This window comes from Orbicella franksi, chromosome 13, assembly GCF_964199315.1.
Source record: "Orbicella franksi chromosome 13, jaOrbFran1.1, whole genome shotgun sequence".
NCBI classification, from domain to species: Eukaryota; Metazoa; Cnidaria; class Anthozoa; order Scleractinia; family Merulinidae; genus Orbicella; species Orbicella franksi.
The window spans coordinates 17579539-17594731 of record NC_138157.1 but is presented as its reverse complement, the minus strand read 5'-3'; the positions used below and the strand labels follow the sequence as shown (position 1 = coordinate 17594731).

At 40.4% G+C, this 15193-nt stretch overlaps 2 protein-coding genes across 2 annotated transcripts; one reads left to right on the top strand and one right to left on the bottom strand.

The window, feature by feature from the left end:
* Nucleotides 1-9021: 9021 nt before the first annotated feature.
* Nucleotides 9022-9797, bottom strand: LOC145466503 (cannabinoid receptor type 1A-like). Its single transcript, XM_081450233.1, has one exon. It carries the CDS (start codon nucleotides 9784-9786, stop codon nucleotides 9022-9024), a length of 765 nt encoding a protein of 254 aa, XP_081306359.1. The 5' UTR covers nucleotides 9787-9797.
* Nucleotides 9798-12583: 2786 nt separating this feature from the next.
* On the top strand, nucleotides 12584-13420 carry LOC145466498 (5-hydroxytryptamine receptor 2A-like). The gene has a single exon (XM_081450229.1). It carries the CDS (start codon nucleotides 12641-12643, stop codon nucleotides 13418-13420), a length of 780 nt encoding a protein of 259 aa, XP_081306355.1. The 5' UTR covers nucleotides 12584-12640.
* Nucleotides 13421-15193: the final 1773 nt, after the last annotated feature.

Below are 15193 nucleotides of genomic sequence, written 5' to 3'. Positions count from 1 at the left end.
TACACCAAACAAATAACAAAAGCGGTCTTGTTGCAATTGGTCAGTGGTTTTTCAAGGTAAGGTTTAAAATGACACCTTTAGACCTAGACCTTTGATTATGCGTTTGGTTCGACTCATGTGAAGATCGGCGTTTGACCCAAAGTAGGTCTTCAGGCGTTATTCACGGCTGGCCAGGCGTGAAGAACGCCTCAGCGGCTCCAAATAGAATCAGTTGAACTTAATTGGGTCAAACGCCGAACTTCACATGAACCTAATAGGTTAAATTGGGTTCGGCTCATGTGAAGTATGGCATTAGACCCGGGCATAAGATGCCTTAAGAGTGAGTGTCAGCAAGAATCAAGCAAAATCGGAAATTAGCGGGAAAATGTACAATCTAAATTTGTTCAAACCCCGGCCGTTAGTAGTCAATTTTGAACTCCTCATCGCTGTGTGGTTTTTGGTTCGGCGGAAAATGGCGATACTAAATTTCTAGGCCAGAAGTTTAGGCTTGAAAAGTGCTTTGCTTTTCTTTGTACGTTCGAATATTTTCTACGAAAACATAAATAAATAAATAAAATAAAAGACTTTATTTAACCTGAAAGGCCAATCAGTGATCACTGGATCCCTGGTATTAACTGGCGATCAGCATTTACAGATAAAATACTGCTATTCATAAAATTTTACTTTAAAAAAAAAGAACAAGAAGATATATATAGTGAACGTTTACATTAAAAATTACAACCATTGTGGAGATTATATAAAAACAAGCATTTAAAAAGAAGAGCAGCAACGACAAACAGACAAGCAAAAAATTGAACCTAATTTACAGTACATACACGATTGATACGGTCTTGATCCATAAAATGCTTAAAAATATGTGTTTTAAACTTAGAAAGAGTGTTTAATTCTCTGATCTCTCTTGGTAATCCGTTCCATTCTCGTGCAGCGTCACACTTGAAAGTAGACTGACCCATTTTCGTTTTAGATGGTGTGACGTTTAAAAGTGTTGAGTCTTTAAGTATTCTTCCATGCAGATCAGACCTCTTAACAAGATATTCCTCTAACTGGTGCGGACAGTGAACATTGTGTACGATCTTAAACGCTAATTGTAATTTCAAAAACCGCCGTCTTACTATCTAAGGATAGCAGATATAGCCTGTTACGCATATCCTGTGAGCACGTTCTGCGATTCGCAGCAAGAATAATACGCATGGCCTGATTCTGTAATCTCTCTAATCGTCGTGAATTACTTTTTCCACAAACACCCCATATGATACACCCGTAATCTAGGATGGGTAATATAGTTTGTTTATAAATGTTCAGTAGAACTCTTTGGCTAAGAAAGGGCGCGATTCTGTTCAACATTTTGAGTTTAGGGTAAACTCTGGATGCAATATACGTAATGTGCTTATTCCAGGTTAGGCAACTGTCCATATATACACCTAAATATTTGCAATGTTCACTTTGTTTCAACAGCTTTCCGTCTAGTTTCACTTGTAAGTCACGAGTGTTAGCTACCGAATATCTTGATCCAACTAGCATAGCCTCGGACTTTTTATGGTTGCTGATGAGACCGTTGCGGCGCAACCAAACGCTTACTTGATTAAGATCATCGTTAACACACTGTTCAGCAGCACCAACATCATTGGAACTTGCATGAAATTCAGTGTCATCGGCATAAAGAATGACTTGGCTGTTTTCACAAGCACTGGATATATCGTTTATATGTATATTAAATAAGGTCGGTCCTAAGACAGAGCCTTGGGGGACTCCATGGGTGATTTGTTGCTGTTCAGACTTAATTCCATTGCAGCTGACATGTTGAGATCTCTCCGATAGGTAGCTTCTGAACCACTCGTACTCCTTTCCATGTAGATGTTTTGAAAGTTTCTGTAGTAGGATGTTGTGATCAATGGTGTCAAATGCTTTCCTCAGGCCGAGAAAAGCACATACAACTTTCTTGGTATTGTCAATTGCCATTTTCCACGAATCTACCGCTTTAATGAGGGCGATTGTTGTTGACGAGTGTTTCATAAAGGCAAACTGATGTTGTTTTATCATTCCAGCTTAGAGTGCAAAGTTTGTTAGAGCATTGTTCGTAAACGCTTCAAAGATCTTCGAGATGTACGGAAGCACTGATATAGGTCTGTAATTGTCGCATTCTGTTTTACAGCCACCCTTGAAAATAGGTGTTACTTTAGCCACTTTAAAAGAGGAGGGGAAGTGACCAGTGCTGTATGATAGGTTGAAGATCTTGGCTAGAACTATACTGATATGCGGAGCGGCAATCTTCAAAGCTTTGGCTGGAATGTTGTCTGTACCAGTTGCCTTTGTGTGATTGGTAGTACTCAATGCTTTAAACATGTCCCACTCGTTGATAATAGGTAGGCTGAAAATCTTAGATGGAGTCTGGGACTGGGGTACTGGTTGTTGTATGCCAGGTGATGGTCTGTTCTCAAGCAGCGTAGAGGCTACGTTTGTAAAATATTCGTTGAAGGAGTTGGCTATGTCGAGCCCATCATTCAGTTCTATTTCGTCAACAACCAACTTTTCGGTTCCAGATATTTTGCTTTTAGATAGTAGAATTTGCCTCAATGTTCTCCAATACGCTTTTGGATTTCCACGGTTCTCTTCAAGTTTGTAAGCAAAGAAATTCTTTCTTCTTTTTCTGTTAATGCTCGTTACCATGTTACGGAGGCGTTTGAACTCATTCCAATCTGTGGACAGTCCATGTTTAATTACCTTTTTGTGTAGCTGATCTCTTTGCCTCATAAGTCGAAGAACAGAACTATCAAGCTATGGGTGTGTCTGTTTTCGTACTCGCTTTAGTTTTGTAGGGAAGTTACTATCAATAAGAGACTTGAATAAGGATTCCCAGGCAGAATACGTGTCGTCGATGTCGTCAAAACAATCGAGAAAACTCCAGGGGGTTTTTTCCAATTCAGAGAGAAAATCTTTCATACTGCTTTCCTTCCATGATCGCGTTTTAATAATTCGATGTTTTGTTGGACAGGCCGCGGGGCATTTCATTATTCCATAAATGGGATAATGGTCACTGAAGGTTGTGCTCAGAGCGCCGGAAGCTTTAAACAAATTGGGCGTGGAGGTGATGAGTACATCAATAAGACTTTTTGTGCTGCGTGTTACACGGTAAGGCTCTTTTATCAACTGTTCTAGTTCGTTGGCCATAGGAAATTCCTGTAATCTTGTTGTTTGTTGAAGAGAGGTGTTAAGGCAATCGCAATTTAAATCACCTAGGATAATGACTTCGAGGTTATTTCGTGTAGCATATCTCAACGCATCATCCATGTAGTTGAAAACCTCCAGAGATTCGTTTGGGGCTCTGTAGATGCATTCAATTAAGAAATTGGTGTTGCATAATTTAGCTTGAATCCAAATTGCTTCCGACTCTGCCTCTAAGTCTCTTCGACAACTATATTTCAAACCATCCAGTAAATAAAACGCTACTCCTCCTCCTCGTCGATTTGTGCTTCAGTCTAGACGTTCTAACGAGTAGTTAAGAATTGAGATCTCAGAGTCCGCGACAGAATCGTCCAGCCAGGTCTCCGTTATTGCGATAATTGAAGGATAAACATCACCAAAAGTCAACCTTAATTCATCCATGTGCTTTAGTATACTTCTGGTATTGATGTGAACAATCATGCTTGAGCGTTTGCCATGAGTAATGTTCTGGGTAGTAGTTCTGAGTAGCGTCTGTCTTTCCACTGGGCCAGGATCGATTTGACGAGACATCACAGCATAGGGCGAAATAAGCGCTGATTTGGACGTTTGCATCGAACGGCAAGACAACCGCGTGTGTTCCTCGTTTCACTTGCTTCAATATAGCAACCCCGAGAGAAGTCGAACGACGAGAGCAGATAATTAAACCGGGTTTGAGTAGTAGACCATGAAAATAAACTTTGTCGAAAACGCGACCAATTGAGATTGAAGCAATCTGGACACCACGGGGTTCAAGATACCATGCAACCGCAAGTGGACTTGGTATATCTGTCATCTCAACCTTGGTTACCGACCTAAATCATGGTTAATTGCAGGGTAAATCGAAAATGCTACGCAGCAATAATAAATTCGGTCCAGCTCCAATTGCATCGTGGCAGAGGTGAAGTTACTTGTCAAGTTATGTATTAATGAAAACAGCTTCGGACTGGCAGCTGAAGCATATCGAAGTTTAACTAGACAGTGTGCTTGTCATAGATTAGCACAGATTAACGAAGTTTGGATGCTGAATTTAGGTCTGAGAAAGGTCAAACAAGAAACCACAGCACCGCAGATAACTTTATTTTACCGAACACCGTAGCGTGAAAAACACAAAATCGCACACCAAAGGGTTTGACATCACCAATGCATCACCGCTTAAAAAAACAAAAGAACAAGCTTAATTTTTGGTCCGTGGGCAGCTTTAAAGCTCCCATTCAATTTGCGTTTATGAAAATCCTCTCGCACGCCCAAAGCACAGGGAACCCGTGCACTTTATCAGCAATAACATAATCATTAACCAAATAAAAGCACTGTTAAGGTCCAGTAATACGGGCAACATTTTTCTTCAACTTGTCTCGCACCATTGTTGCATTGCAAGTTTGTGACCAACTTGTCTCGCAGCAAAATACGGTGTTGCAAGTTGAGGCAACATGTTGCGCAAAGTAGACTCGAGTTCTGCTTTCCGCAACCGGACAAAGTTCAGTTTTGCTGCTCGTATTATCACTGAAGCTACAACTTGTCTCGCAACAAATTTGAATTCAACGCTTGTGATTGGCTGTCGGAAAGCGCGGCAACGCGGCAAACAAAACAATCATGGCGGACGGTGAAGACGAGCGTCAATTCGAAGTAGGCCAGTAACTCTCGCAAAGTCATAAATTTGCCCTGTACAAAGACCTCGAGGGCTAACATAGTCTTTGGGACACCTCGTTTGCCCCTCCAAAACAAGCGGCAAAAGGGGCAAAAGGCTTGGAAGCACTGTCGCAAACATACAACTTTTCGCCTAGCTATCTGAAACGACACTGAGCTTTACTCTAAGAGAACTTGGCTGGCGCGGAAAATTAAGAAGAAAATGACGCCCAGAACTAGAAGTGCAAGTTCGTCGAAACGCTTAATTATGAAAGAAGGAACCATTTTTATTTACACACGATTGACCAATCATACGTGTAGAATTCCGCAGACTTGCAACACTGTATTATGTTGCGAGACAAGTTGGCCACAAACGTGGTAATACGCGCAACAGAGGGTTTCAACTTGCAATGCAACAATGTTGCGAGACAAGTTGAAGAAAAATGTTGCCCGTATTACCGGACCTTTGTTTACCCGTGTTCCTGGGTCTGTTTGAGCCGTTTAGAAGGGATTTGACTAGGGGCAAAGGCAGTTTATCTCAAATATCATCTTGTCTGCCGCTTTGTTTTCACTATCTTCATTAATTATTAACTCTCATCAGGGAGAGATTTTCAGATTTCATAAAATCCTCAAACCTTCAACTGAGCCGATAACTATATGAGATTGTGCAATAATATTGCATAATCTCACAAAACTCTTCGCAATGGTTAGACACAAAAGCATGTATTGAATAACAGATACTTTTCTTAGAAATTAATATTCATTGCGTTTAGCTCACCGCTTATGTTCTACAAAATTGTTTTCCCGCTCTGAAATTTTGTGAAAAGTTAAAAGTTGTACTGCAAAAACAATTTCTGCCAGTCGTTGCGAATCGCTTGAAATCAGACATTTATACCGTAAATTGAATAGCAGAAAGCACGAAAACTCGTCAAGTGCATTCCACAGAAATTCTCTTAAATACACCAACGAAGAGGTAAACTCCACTGAAACTGACTATATTTTAGTTAAAATTGTATGCCGAAATAAACACATTACGCGCCATTACAGAGCCCAGCCAGAAACAACACCAAACAACTCTCACAGATCAAACACTCGTTTGAACTTACTTACAGTGACTCTCCTTGCGATTTTAAAGTGAATAGAGGTAAACTTGTCGTGTAAATTGATCGTCGATAGAAGTGTAACTCGAGTACATTCAAACCTGTATTAAGCGAACACCTTCTCAAAATGCACCATTATGTAATAAACTTCTCTACATAGACACGTTCGTGCGGATTCGATGGCGGAATGTCTATGAGAAAGCGGCGGAAGGAGTGAAAGAAGGATCGATGGAAGGATCGAGTGAATCTCCCATCTATACCTACAACTTGGATTTTGCAAGTCAGAAACGATAATTGCAAGTACAGCCTGCTAAGCACGTAAACATATTTCAGAAGTTATGGAAGCTTTGATAAAACAAGCATGCCAATAAACGCTGTAATTTTAAAAACAGTAGTACATGTAAATAGCAAGACTCAACATCAACAAGAATAACCACTATATTTTCAAAGAGCTTTTTCACTGAGTTTGGGCGGAAATAGTAGATCTGTCTGTCACGGTCCGTCACGCAATCTCTTGTTCGATTTCGCAAGTTTAAGCGCTCTCTCATAGACCACAGCCTGATTTCCCCACAACAAAAATCATATCAGTTAAAAGCCCATCCCTAAAGAGGTATGATCTCTAAATTTCGTTTAATTTGTGATAAAGGTAGTGGGTAATTTCTTTTTCAAGTTAGGTAGTGATTTCCATAAAGAAACAGGGGGTTTCTTTCAGGAGTGGCGAATGGTCCTTCAAAAGCTCTGGGCCTCATAAAATTTTAGTCGAATTTCACGGGTCTCGCAGTCTCGTTTTTTAGCGGTTATGTGCGTCTCGCAGTCTCGTTTTTTCTAGGAAGCTGTCTCTGAGTCTCGATTTTTCGCAAGGCTAAGGGTCTCGAAGTCCCAAATCGTTCATTTATCTGTTTTTATAAATGACGTCTTCTCTTCACTTGATATGGAGTTTCAATGGAGCAGCTTACAAATTTTCCGAGAAAAAGTTAATCCTAACTTCTCCTAATTACCTTACTTCCACAAAAAGGTACAAAACCTACCGCAACGTCCGTTTTGGCGCCAGAAAAACAGTCACTTTTGTCTAGGATATCATAACGTAGTGTGTTATAATCGAATTTCCAGTTCCAGTCAGTTCCAAGAAGCTGGCGTAAGGCTGTACAAGCTCATTCTTGCTCTCAACTAAATCTGGGGCTCAAAGTTTAAGAGTCTGAACGTCTCGCGCCCGCACTCAAAACACTTTGAAGTCTCGGTCTCGCAATCTTAAATGTCAAAACATCTCGGGCTCGCAACGAAAAACGCTTGTCTCGCCGTCTCGCAAAGTCTAGCATTTACCGTTCGCCACCCCTAGCTTTCGCACAATGTCAGATTTTTTTTTCAAATGTCATATAAATTACAACCTGGAAATTGAAACCTGGATAAGTTGTAGAATAAGCTAATTGCAAATGGATATCTTCTGGCTTCATACTTCAGGCATGCGGTTTTCTTCAAAATGGCAATGAACCACATAGCGATGAATAGTTCAATACGGACTACTCATAGCCAAAGTTTGAGCGATTTTGAAATTTTCAAGTTTGCCACTCCATGTTTGATTTTCGTGGACATGTGCTCTTAATTAATTGACAACCATCTTTGATTCTGTCCCTCAGTTAATATTTAAACTTAACTAGCTATGCTGGCTAGGGTATTCCAATAGGGGGTGCAACGTATAATATCATTGTCCAGACAATAAAAAGTTTAATGCATGTAGACCTCGAGTTTCGAGTGGAAACTGAATGTTGAAGACCACGGTCAACATTTCCTCTGGTTCTAACACCACCCAGGCAGACATAGCTAATCACGGCTGGTCGCACATCTAGTCATGGCAGGTTTGCTTCAGTCACTTCTACAGCAATCTCGGAGCTTCCCGGTAAATGAAAACTTAAGTCTCTCACATCTGCAGTCGGAACAGTTGGAAATGAAGGCTGACGACCATGTTGGTTGCACGTGGAAACTTCAAGACGTGACCAGGCTTTCTTTTTGCCTTCAATCGGCTGGCGAACAATCGAACTACCTCTGAATAATTTCTTGAAGGCGATTCTGAACTCTTTGGATCTGAACATGTAAACAATTGGGTTGAGGGCGCTGTTTATCGCCGTCAACATGATGACGGAATGGCGGAGTGCGTTAGGGACTCGATTGGGTCCAAGTTTTACCGTGAGCAATATACAGATGAATCCTGGAAGATAGCACAAGGTGAACGCACCGATCGCGATAACTGAAAAAAGCAAACACAAAAACCAAAACCAGGTTAAAAAATGTAACTTAGGCCAGGAGGAAGTCTGTAAGAAAGCAAATCCTTACTCTCGACCAAATTTATTTGAGGTCTATATCATTGTGTCTCATTCTGAGAAGCTATATTTTAAAGTCACACCTGTCTGGTGATTGATCATTCTTATCGATGTTTTTTTTCGGCCCAAACTCTTAATTTAGTTTCAAATGATTATCAAGGAATACCATGCTAATCATTCAAAACAGTAAAAAAAGCACTGAACATGGCGCTGCATGTATATGGGTGATACTTGAGGGTTTGTTCCTTTTGAATCAGAGACTCTTTCAGGATTTTTCCAGGCTTTTCACTGTCAAAGTTAGCCAAAATAAGTTTGTTAAATAATGTTTGGATTTCTGCCTTTTTTTTCGAGGTTTCTTTTATAGATGTAAACTCTGGGCATTTTATAGCACGCAACATCTCATTGCCATATCAATAATCCCTCAGAAGCAAGCCATATTTCATGATCATCTGAAAAAAAGATGCTTCCTTGTTCTCGCCGTCAAACCCAAATTTGTAGCTCACGTAACAACAGCTTTTTTCGGTAATTAAAATCGTACATTGTGTTTGTATCACGTGATTAGTGTACTGACGGGGTCTCTAATTGCCTGCATGTGACGGGAGATGACACATAGGGCTCTTGATTAATTCTAGAAGAACGTGATGTGTTATCACCATAAATACATTACACGTGATTCAGATGAAAAGTAATGAATGGCTATCTGGACTAAAGTAAAGTTGATAAAATGAACTTAGAATACTAGCAAAATTAATTTGATGTGTATTGGTGGGATTAATAAGGCTCTAGTTACCTGTTGTCTTCACCCATTTCATCTCTTTTCGCTTCCTTTTCCTTAAGTCAGCAGTTTCGGGGTTCAGGTTTTCGCCAGGCTCAACTCGGCTGCTCTGAGACCATGAGATTTTGGCGATATGGCCATAGACGAAAATCGTCACCACAAATGGAATCACCACGAACAGGGTGCTGTTGAAGACAACATGAACTTTATGCATCAAGAGATGTTCACTTGTGAACTCAGAGCAACCTATGATGCTTGTTCTAAACTGAGTGCCGTCACTGTCAACGTAAAACAGGGGAAAGACCACCATGGAAATCACAGGAGCAACCCAGGCAACCAACAAGGCTAGCGTCACGCGTGTTCTGGTAACAATTTCAGTGTACCTCAGAGGATATATGATAGCAATGTAGCGATCGCAACTAAGAAGACAAATATGACCAATGCTGACGTACAAGAGTACTCCAAACAGTACTATAAAATGTTTACAGGCTTTGTTTGCTGCTTCAAAATCGTACAGCCAAATCAAACGGAAGAGGAGAAACGACAGCAAGGAGAAGTCAGACATTGCTAAGCTGGCCAAAATAGAACTGCTTGGTCTTTGTCTGAGGGAACGCGTGCCATAAATAACCAGGCAAACAGAAATGTTACCGAGCAAGTTTGCTATAAACGTGGGGCTCAGAACAGCGGTTTGTAAAGCAATAGAGACGGTACTTGGCTGAGACGCTGTGAAACTAGGGTCAAAACTTTTAGAAGCGCTATTAGAACCATCCATGTTGTTTAAGACTTCGTTTCCTCGGTCGATTTCTTACCAAACTGTTGCAGGCGGAACTGCATGTTTATTAGTGGCGATTGATAAACGTACAGTTCCGGGTATATACGTTCGATTTATACGTTTTTTTTTTTTTTTTCAGCGACTCGAGTTCGTTTCCTCGTTTTTGTCCTTGCCGTATATTTAAAGTCGTCTCTAAAAGGAAATCCTTTGTAATTATTTCAATGCAATCATAACCTAATGTTTTGAACAAGAAATCAGCCTGATCTAAGAACGCAAATACCAAGCTACAGCTTCCTAAAAAGTTTATGCCTCAAAACTTGGACTGAACTGATTCAGAACTAGTGTCAAAGCTTGTGTGTACATTTAACGAAATAGGTTTGACACAGCAACAGAAAACGGCGGAAAATTAAGGGCCATTGTAATGCTTCCTGTAGGCTTTACCTTTAAATTTGACGAAAAGAAGTTTTATGAGGGACTTTTTATAAAATGTATAGCATTTCTTAGCTAAAATAGTCTTCGATAACTCCTTGTCAATTGTCACTTAAAAAAGGTTTGGGAATTAAAATATTCCAAATGAATGAAAACTTTATTCACTTATTTAAACTAAGTACTTAAATTTTGTTTATTTTATCCTTAATTAAAGCAGGTGGAAAGGTGTGAAGGTTACAAAGAAACGTAGGTTTTTTTCAAAAATAACAGTAATAATAAAACAAAGGGAAAAAACGGAGGACTTGACACATGTGTGACGGAGACACCTTTTTCGTTTGTGTCACCGTTTCCTCTTATCGTATTTCTCGTGATTTATTACTTCGTCTTCGCGCAACACGTGAGTTGTAACTTTGGTGTCAATTTAAGGTGGCTCAAAACAGTTTCCAGCACTTTCCAAGACTTAGATTTTGATGAACCAATATCACCACTCTTTATCAGTTGATGCTACAATCATGGTATCAAGACTGTCCAATCGTTGGTGAAAACGCTGTTATCATTTTCGTGACACGAAGGTTACCATGAGAACAGTAGCCACTAAAACACCCATAACTTTAGCTTTAAGTACTTCTATTTTAAAAACGAATTTTGATGAGCAGAATAATATTCAACCAGCATCTTCTAAAGTTGCGTTTTTCAAAGCATCCAAATATAAGTATATCAAACCAGAATTTCAAACTTTTCTTTAAGTCGCAGTATATCCGTAGTCAACCACATGTGACTTAAATTTATGCATTATAAAGTGGAGATCACCGTGCTCGTTTAGGACAAAATGGAACATTAAGTTCGCTGTCGAACTTAGCTTGAAGGAAATTTCCTAATGTTTTATTAGTTGCACCTGCTTGAGTGGGTGCACTTTTAAAGAGAAAGTCGTTCGTCATGTTTTTTGATAAGCAAAGAGAAGGGTTGAAATGTAAAAGTAACGCAAAGACGTAACGTCATAATTGTTCAATATATGCTCACTGTTTTCCTTTCTGTATGTAGAGAGATGTAAAAAGTGAAACTATAACTCATTAGAATCGCTTTCAAACGGCACGGAAACACAAGTAGCACACGGAAAGGTCGAAGTAAGTCGTTTCATTGGATGTTTTTTGTTCTGACGCTGACGCGCAGTCACATAATGTTCACGGCTCGCTCGTTCACTACGATACCAGTGTAGTGAAACATTTCTCCAAATACAATAACAAATTTTATCCTTGAGCAACGGCTTTTGTGCCCGATTTCAGCTACATCTTTTATCCCTTCCGAACAATTTTTTTAAAAATTGTCCAACTTAAAGAGAATAATTTTTTATTGAATGTGGTTACGATTTTTATTTTTAATTTATATTTAAGAAATTCTTTCAAATTACACTCGCCTAAACTGGGCTAAGAATTTTCGAAATATCACTCGTACCGTAAAATCCTTAATTGCTCTCGCTTTCATATGATATTGATAACGACAACAATAATAATAATACTAATTAAAACTTGGACACCTTTCGCCAAGGAAGGCTCTCCAAATACAGTATGCTCTTTAATTTCTTGTTACTTTTGGTACTGAAATTTGACCATTTAAACTGAAATTTCATTAAAAAAAATTCTGGACTTGGCATGTGCTTTTCCACACTTCCCTCCCTTTGTATCACTGGATTTAAATGTCGATTAACAAAATAAGTGATGTTAATAGCATTTGTCTATAGTCACCTGTTTCAAAGAAAAGAAAAAAGTTCAAGGCAGATTATAAAGATTAAACTGTTTTGAATGGCTGCGATAATAAACAAAGTATGTTATTTCCTGTTAAAATTGGGCGGCAATTTCGGTATTTTAATCATGAAAACTGAACTCTTAACGGATTTCATCATTTATTTGGCTTTCCATATACTCCCCTGTGTTACTTCGGGAAATGTTTATTGCAGTTTTGCGTTCAAGTTTCAAAATTTAAACACACGTTAAAAGTCGCCTTTATAACTATTACGAAAACAAACATTGTACTGCGAGCGACCTGAAGAATCTCTCTTAATTTTCGGGTATTTTGTCCACTTATATTGTTAAATAACCTTGTTAGTATGTGATAAACTCTTCTCGTGAGATTTCATCGGAAGCTCTTTCCATTCCTTTGTTTAAACAAGAGGATTGTTTCGTAAACGGTCGATTCGTACTAGGAGAATTCTCGGTTTTCGTTTCTGGATTTGAATATTATTTTCCGGCCTTGTTATTACTTAAAAATTTGCAAGCCGCTCGAACAATAACGAGGAAGTTTATCTAAACCATTTAAGGAAAGAACTATTTGTAAAGAAGTGAGGTGAAAATTTCATCGCCGCTCATAAACATGCAGCGCCAGTAATCAAGCGACGCAAACTTGTGAGGCATCGAGCCAACAAACCAGCATGGGCGATTCGTTTGACGGGTCTCGACATTCTGGCGGGAGCTTCACTGTGTCGTCTCCGAGTATGGTATCCACAGCCTTGCAAACTGCAGTTCTAGGCCCCACTGTCATAGCAAACTTGGTTGGTAACATCTGTGTTTGCTTGGCCATTTGGCGCGTGAGAAGCCTCCGTCAAAAACCAGACAGTTATATTCTGGCCAGCTTAGCAATGTCTGACTTCTCCTGGCTGTCGTGTCTTCTCTTTCGCTTGATCTGGCTCTACGACTTTGAGGCTGTGTCCAAATTGTGCGAGCATTTCGTAATCATACAAGCAACACTCGTGCACGTCGATATTGCTCACATTTGTCTACTCAGTTGCGATCGCTACATAGCTATCCTTTGCCCTCTGAGGTACACCGAAATTGTCACCAGAACACGCGTAAAACTAGCCTTGTTAGTAGCCTGGGGTGCTCCTGTGGTTTCCATGGTGGTATTGCCCCTGTTTTATGTCGACAGTGACAGCACTCAGTTTAGAACAAGCATCTTAGGTTGCTCAGAGTCCACTAGTGAACCTGGCTTGTTGCACAAAGTCCATCTTGTCTTCAACATCACTCTGTTCGATGCGATTCCTTTTGCGGTGCTGATATTCGTCTACGGCCACATCGCTAAGATCTCTTGGTTTCAGAGCAACCGAGTTGAGCCTGGCGAAAACCTGAATCCTGAGATAGCTGACATGAGAAGAAGGAGGAGGAAAGAGATGAAATGGATGAAGACAATAGGTAGCAAGAGATTGATAGTTTAAATTTTGTTTCCCTTTACTATAGTAATTTAGTTTCCGAAGCATATTGAGATTTTATCCAATTAGGTCACTGACAGGACTGACAGAAAATACATTAAATGCGCATTTTAACCAGGAAATTCTATGTTTAGGACTAAAAGAAACCAATAGCATAGTCAAACGCGTGAGCTACAAATGCCTATTTTATGAAACGGACATCGTGTGTGTGATAGCAAATTAAAAATAATATTAACACTCTCCCGCGGAAGCGTAGATAAAAATTATTACTAGGGCCAGTATTGTTCCTTGTCAAGGTTTGTCGACCTTTGTTTTTTACGGCCTTTTTTTTTTTTTTTTTTCTTTTTTTCTTTTTTCGTGTCGCAATTGTACGCGCCTGCACTGTGGGAGATGATTTTGAGCTCACGACACTTGATTACACCCAAGGGTAAGGTTAAGGTGAAGTCGGCATTCAAGCCAAGTGGCCCATCAGGCCACTTGGCTCGAACGCGCGAACAGTGCTCGAACAGTCGTATGCTGGTACATCCCAGGGTTACCTCTTAGCATTAAATTTTCTGGAACTGATTTAAGCACCGGGATGAGAAGAGACAATGTGAGAGAATAGTGTCTTGACCAAGAAACAGCACACTGTCCCCGGCCAAGGCTCGAGCCTTGACCGCTGTTGTATTGCCATTTGTTATCTGTGTTTTACAACATGCAGACTGAAGTTGGAAAAATCCTTTTTGAAATGCCTTGCCATGTCCCTGTCCGCCATCCAATATAAATGACAGGACAGGAAAACTTACGAGCACGGTGAGGGGGTGAGCAAGTGTAGTTGAATTCGCCCGCGACTGTTTGTTTTACGTGAGAAAGCGCCACAAGTGTAAATTTGCCCGATATTTTTGCTCATGATTGTAGATATAAGGGCCAACCACATTATTTTTTCTCTTTCACTTTTCGTTACGCTCCAGTCTATCGGCTCTTCCTCCCACTGGTTCGTATTGCAGTAAACCCTGTATATTTCTGTAGGTTATGCTGCTAGTGTGATGATACGAAGGGTGTGGCGTCCCCTAGACCAGCTAAGATCAGTGAACGTTCACCATCGTGCCATTTCTAGTAGTTAATATAGATATCTTTTTAATTTCTCTTTTTTTTTCTTACAGTAATGGTGATTGGAGCGTTTGTGCTTTGCTATGTCCCAGCGGTGGTCTATGTCCTGCTCACCGTCAAACTCGGTCCCAGTGGAGTACCCGATGCAATCCGCTCTGCCGTTATTGTGATGTTGGGAGTAAACAGCGCTCTAAACCCGATCATTTACATGCTCAGGTTGAACGAATTCAAGCGCGCCTTCAGAAACCTTTTCAGAGGTGCTTCGGTTGAGCCCAGCCGCACCGCCACCACGCGTATTGGCGAGACCAGCCTGGATGCATCCAAGTGCGGAGTGCGACATGATCTGCGTCGTTTATCGGTGTCCCAGTTGTGAGTGCAACGGTCGCAGAAGCACGTAGACCAAGATCGGATTCGTAGCGCGAATGATGGCGACGAAGGGGAAGACAATGAGTGGAATGAGAACTGGGAGGAGAGATAGGCCGAAAGGACCAGCTTCCGCTCGCTGCAAAACGCCCGACTACCTTTACAAATTGGGAGCCTGGGACACACCAGACTTCAATTACGGAAGTGGTGGTGGATTCAAACATTGAAACTTTTAGACAAGATTTATCTGACGAGAATCTTAACCAGGAGAACGGACGCTAGACTAATTATCAAGGCAGTCGGTGGAAACCCTCGGGGATGTACTTT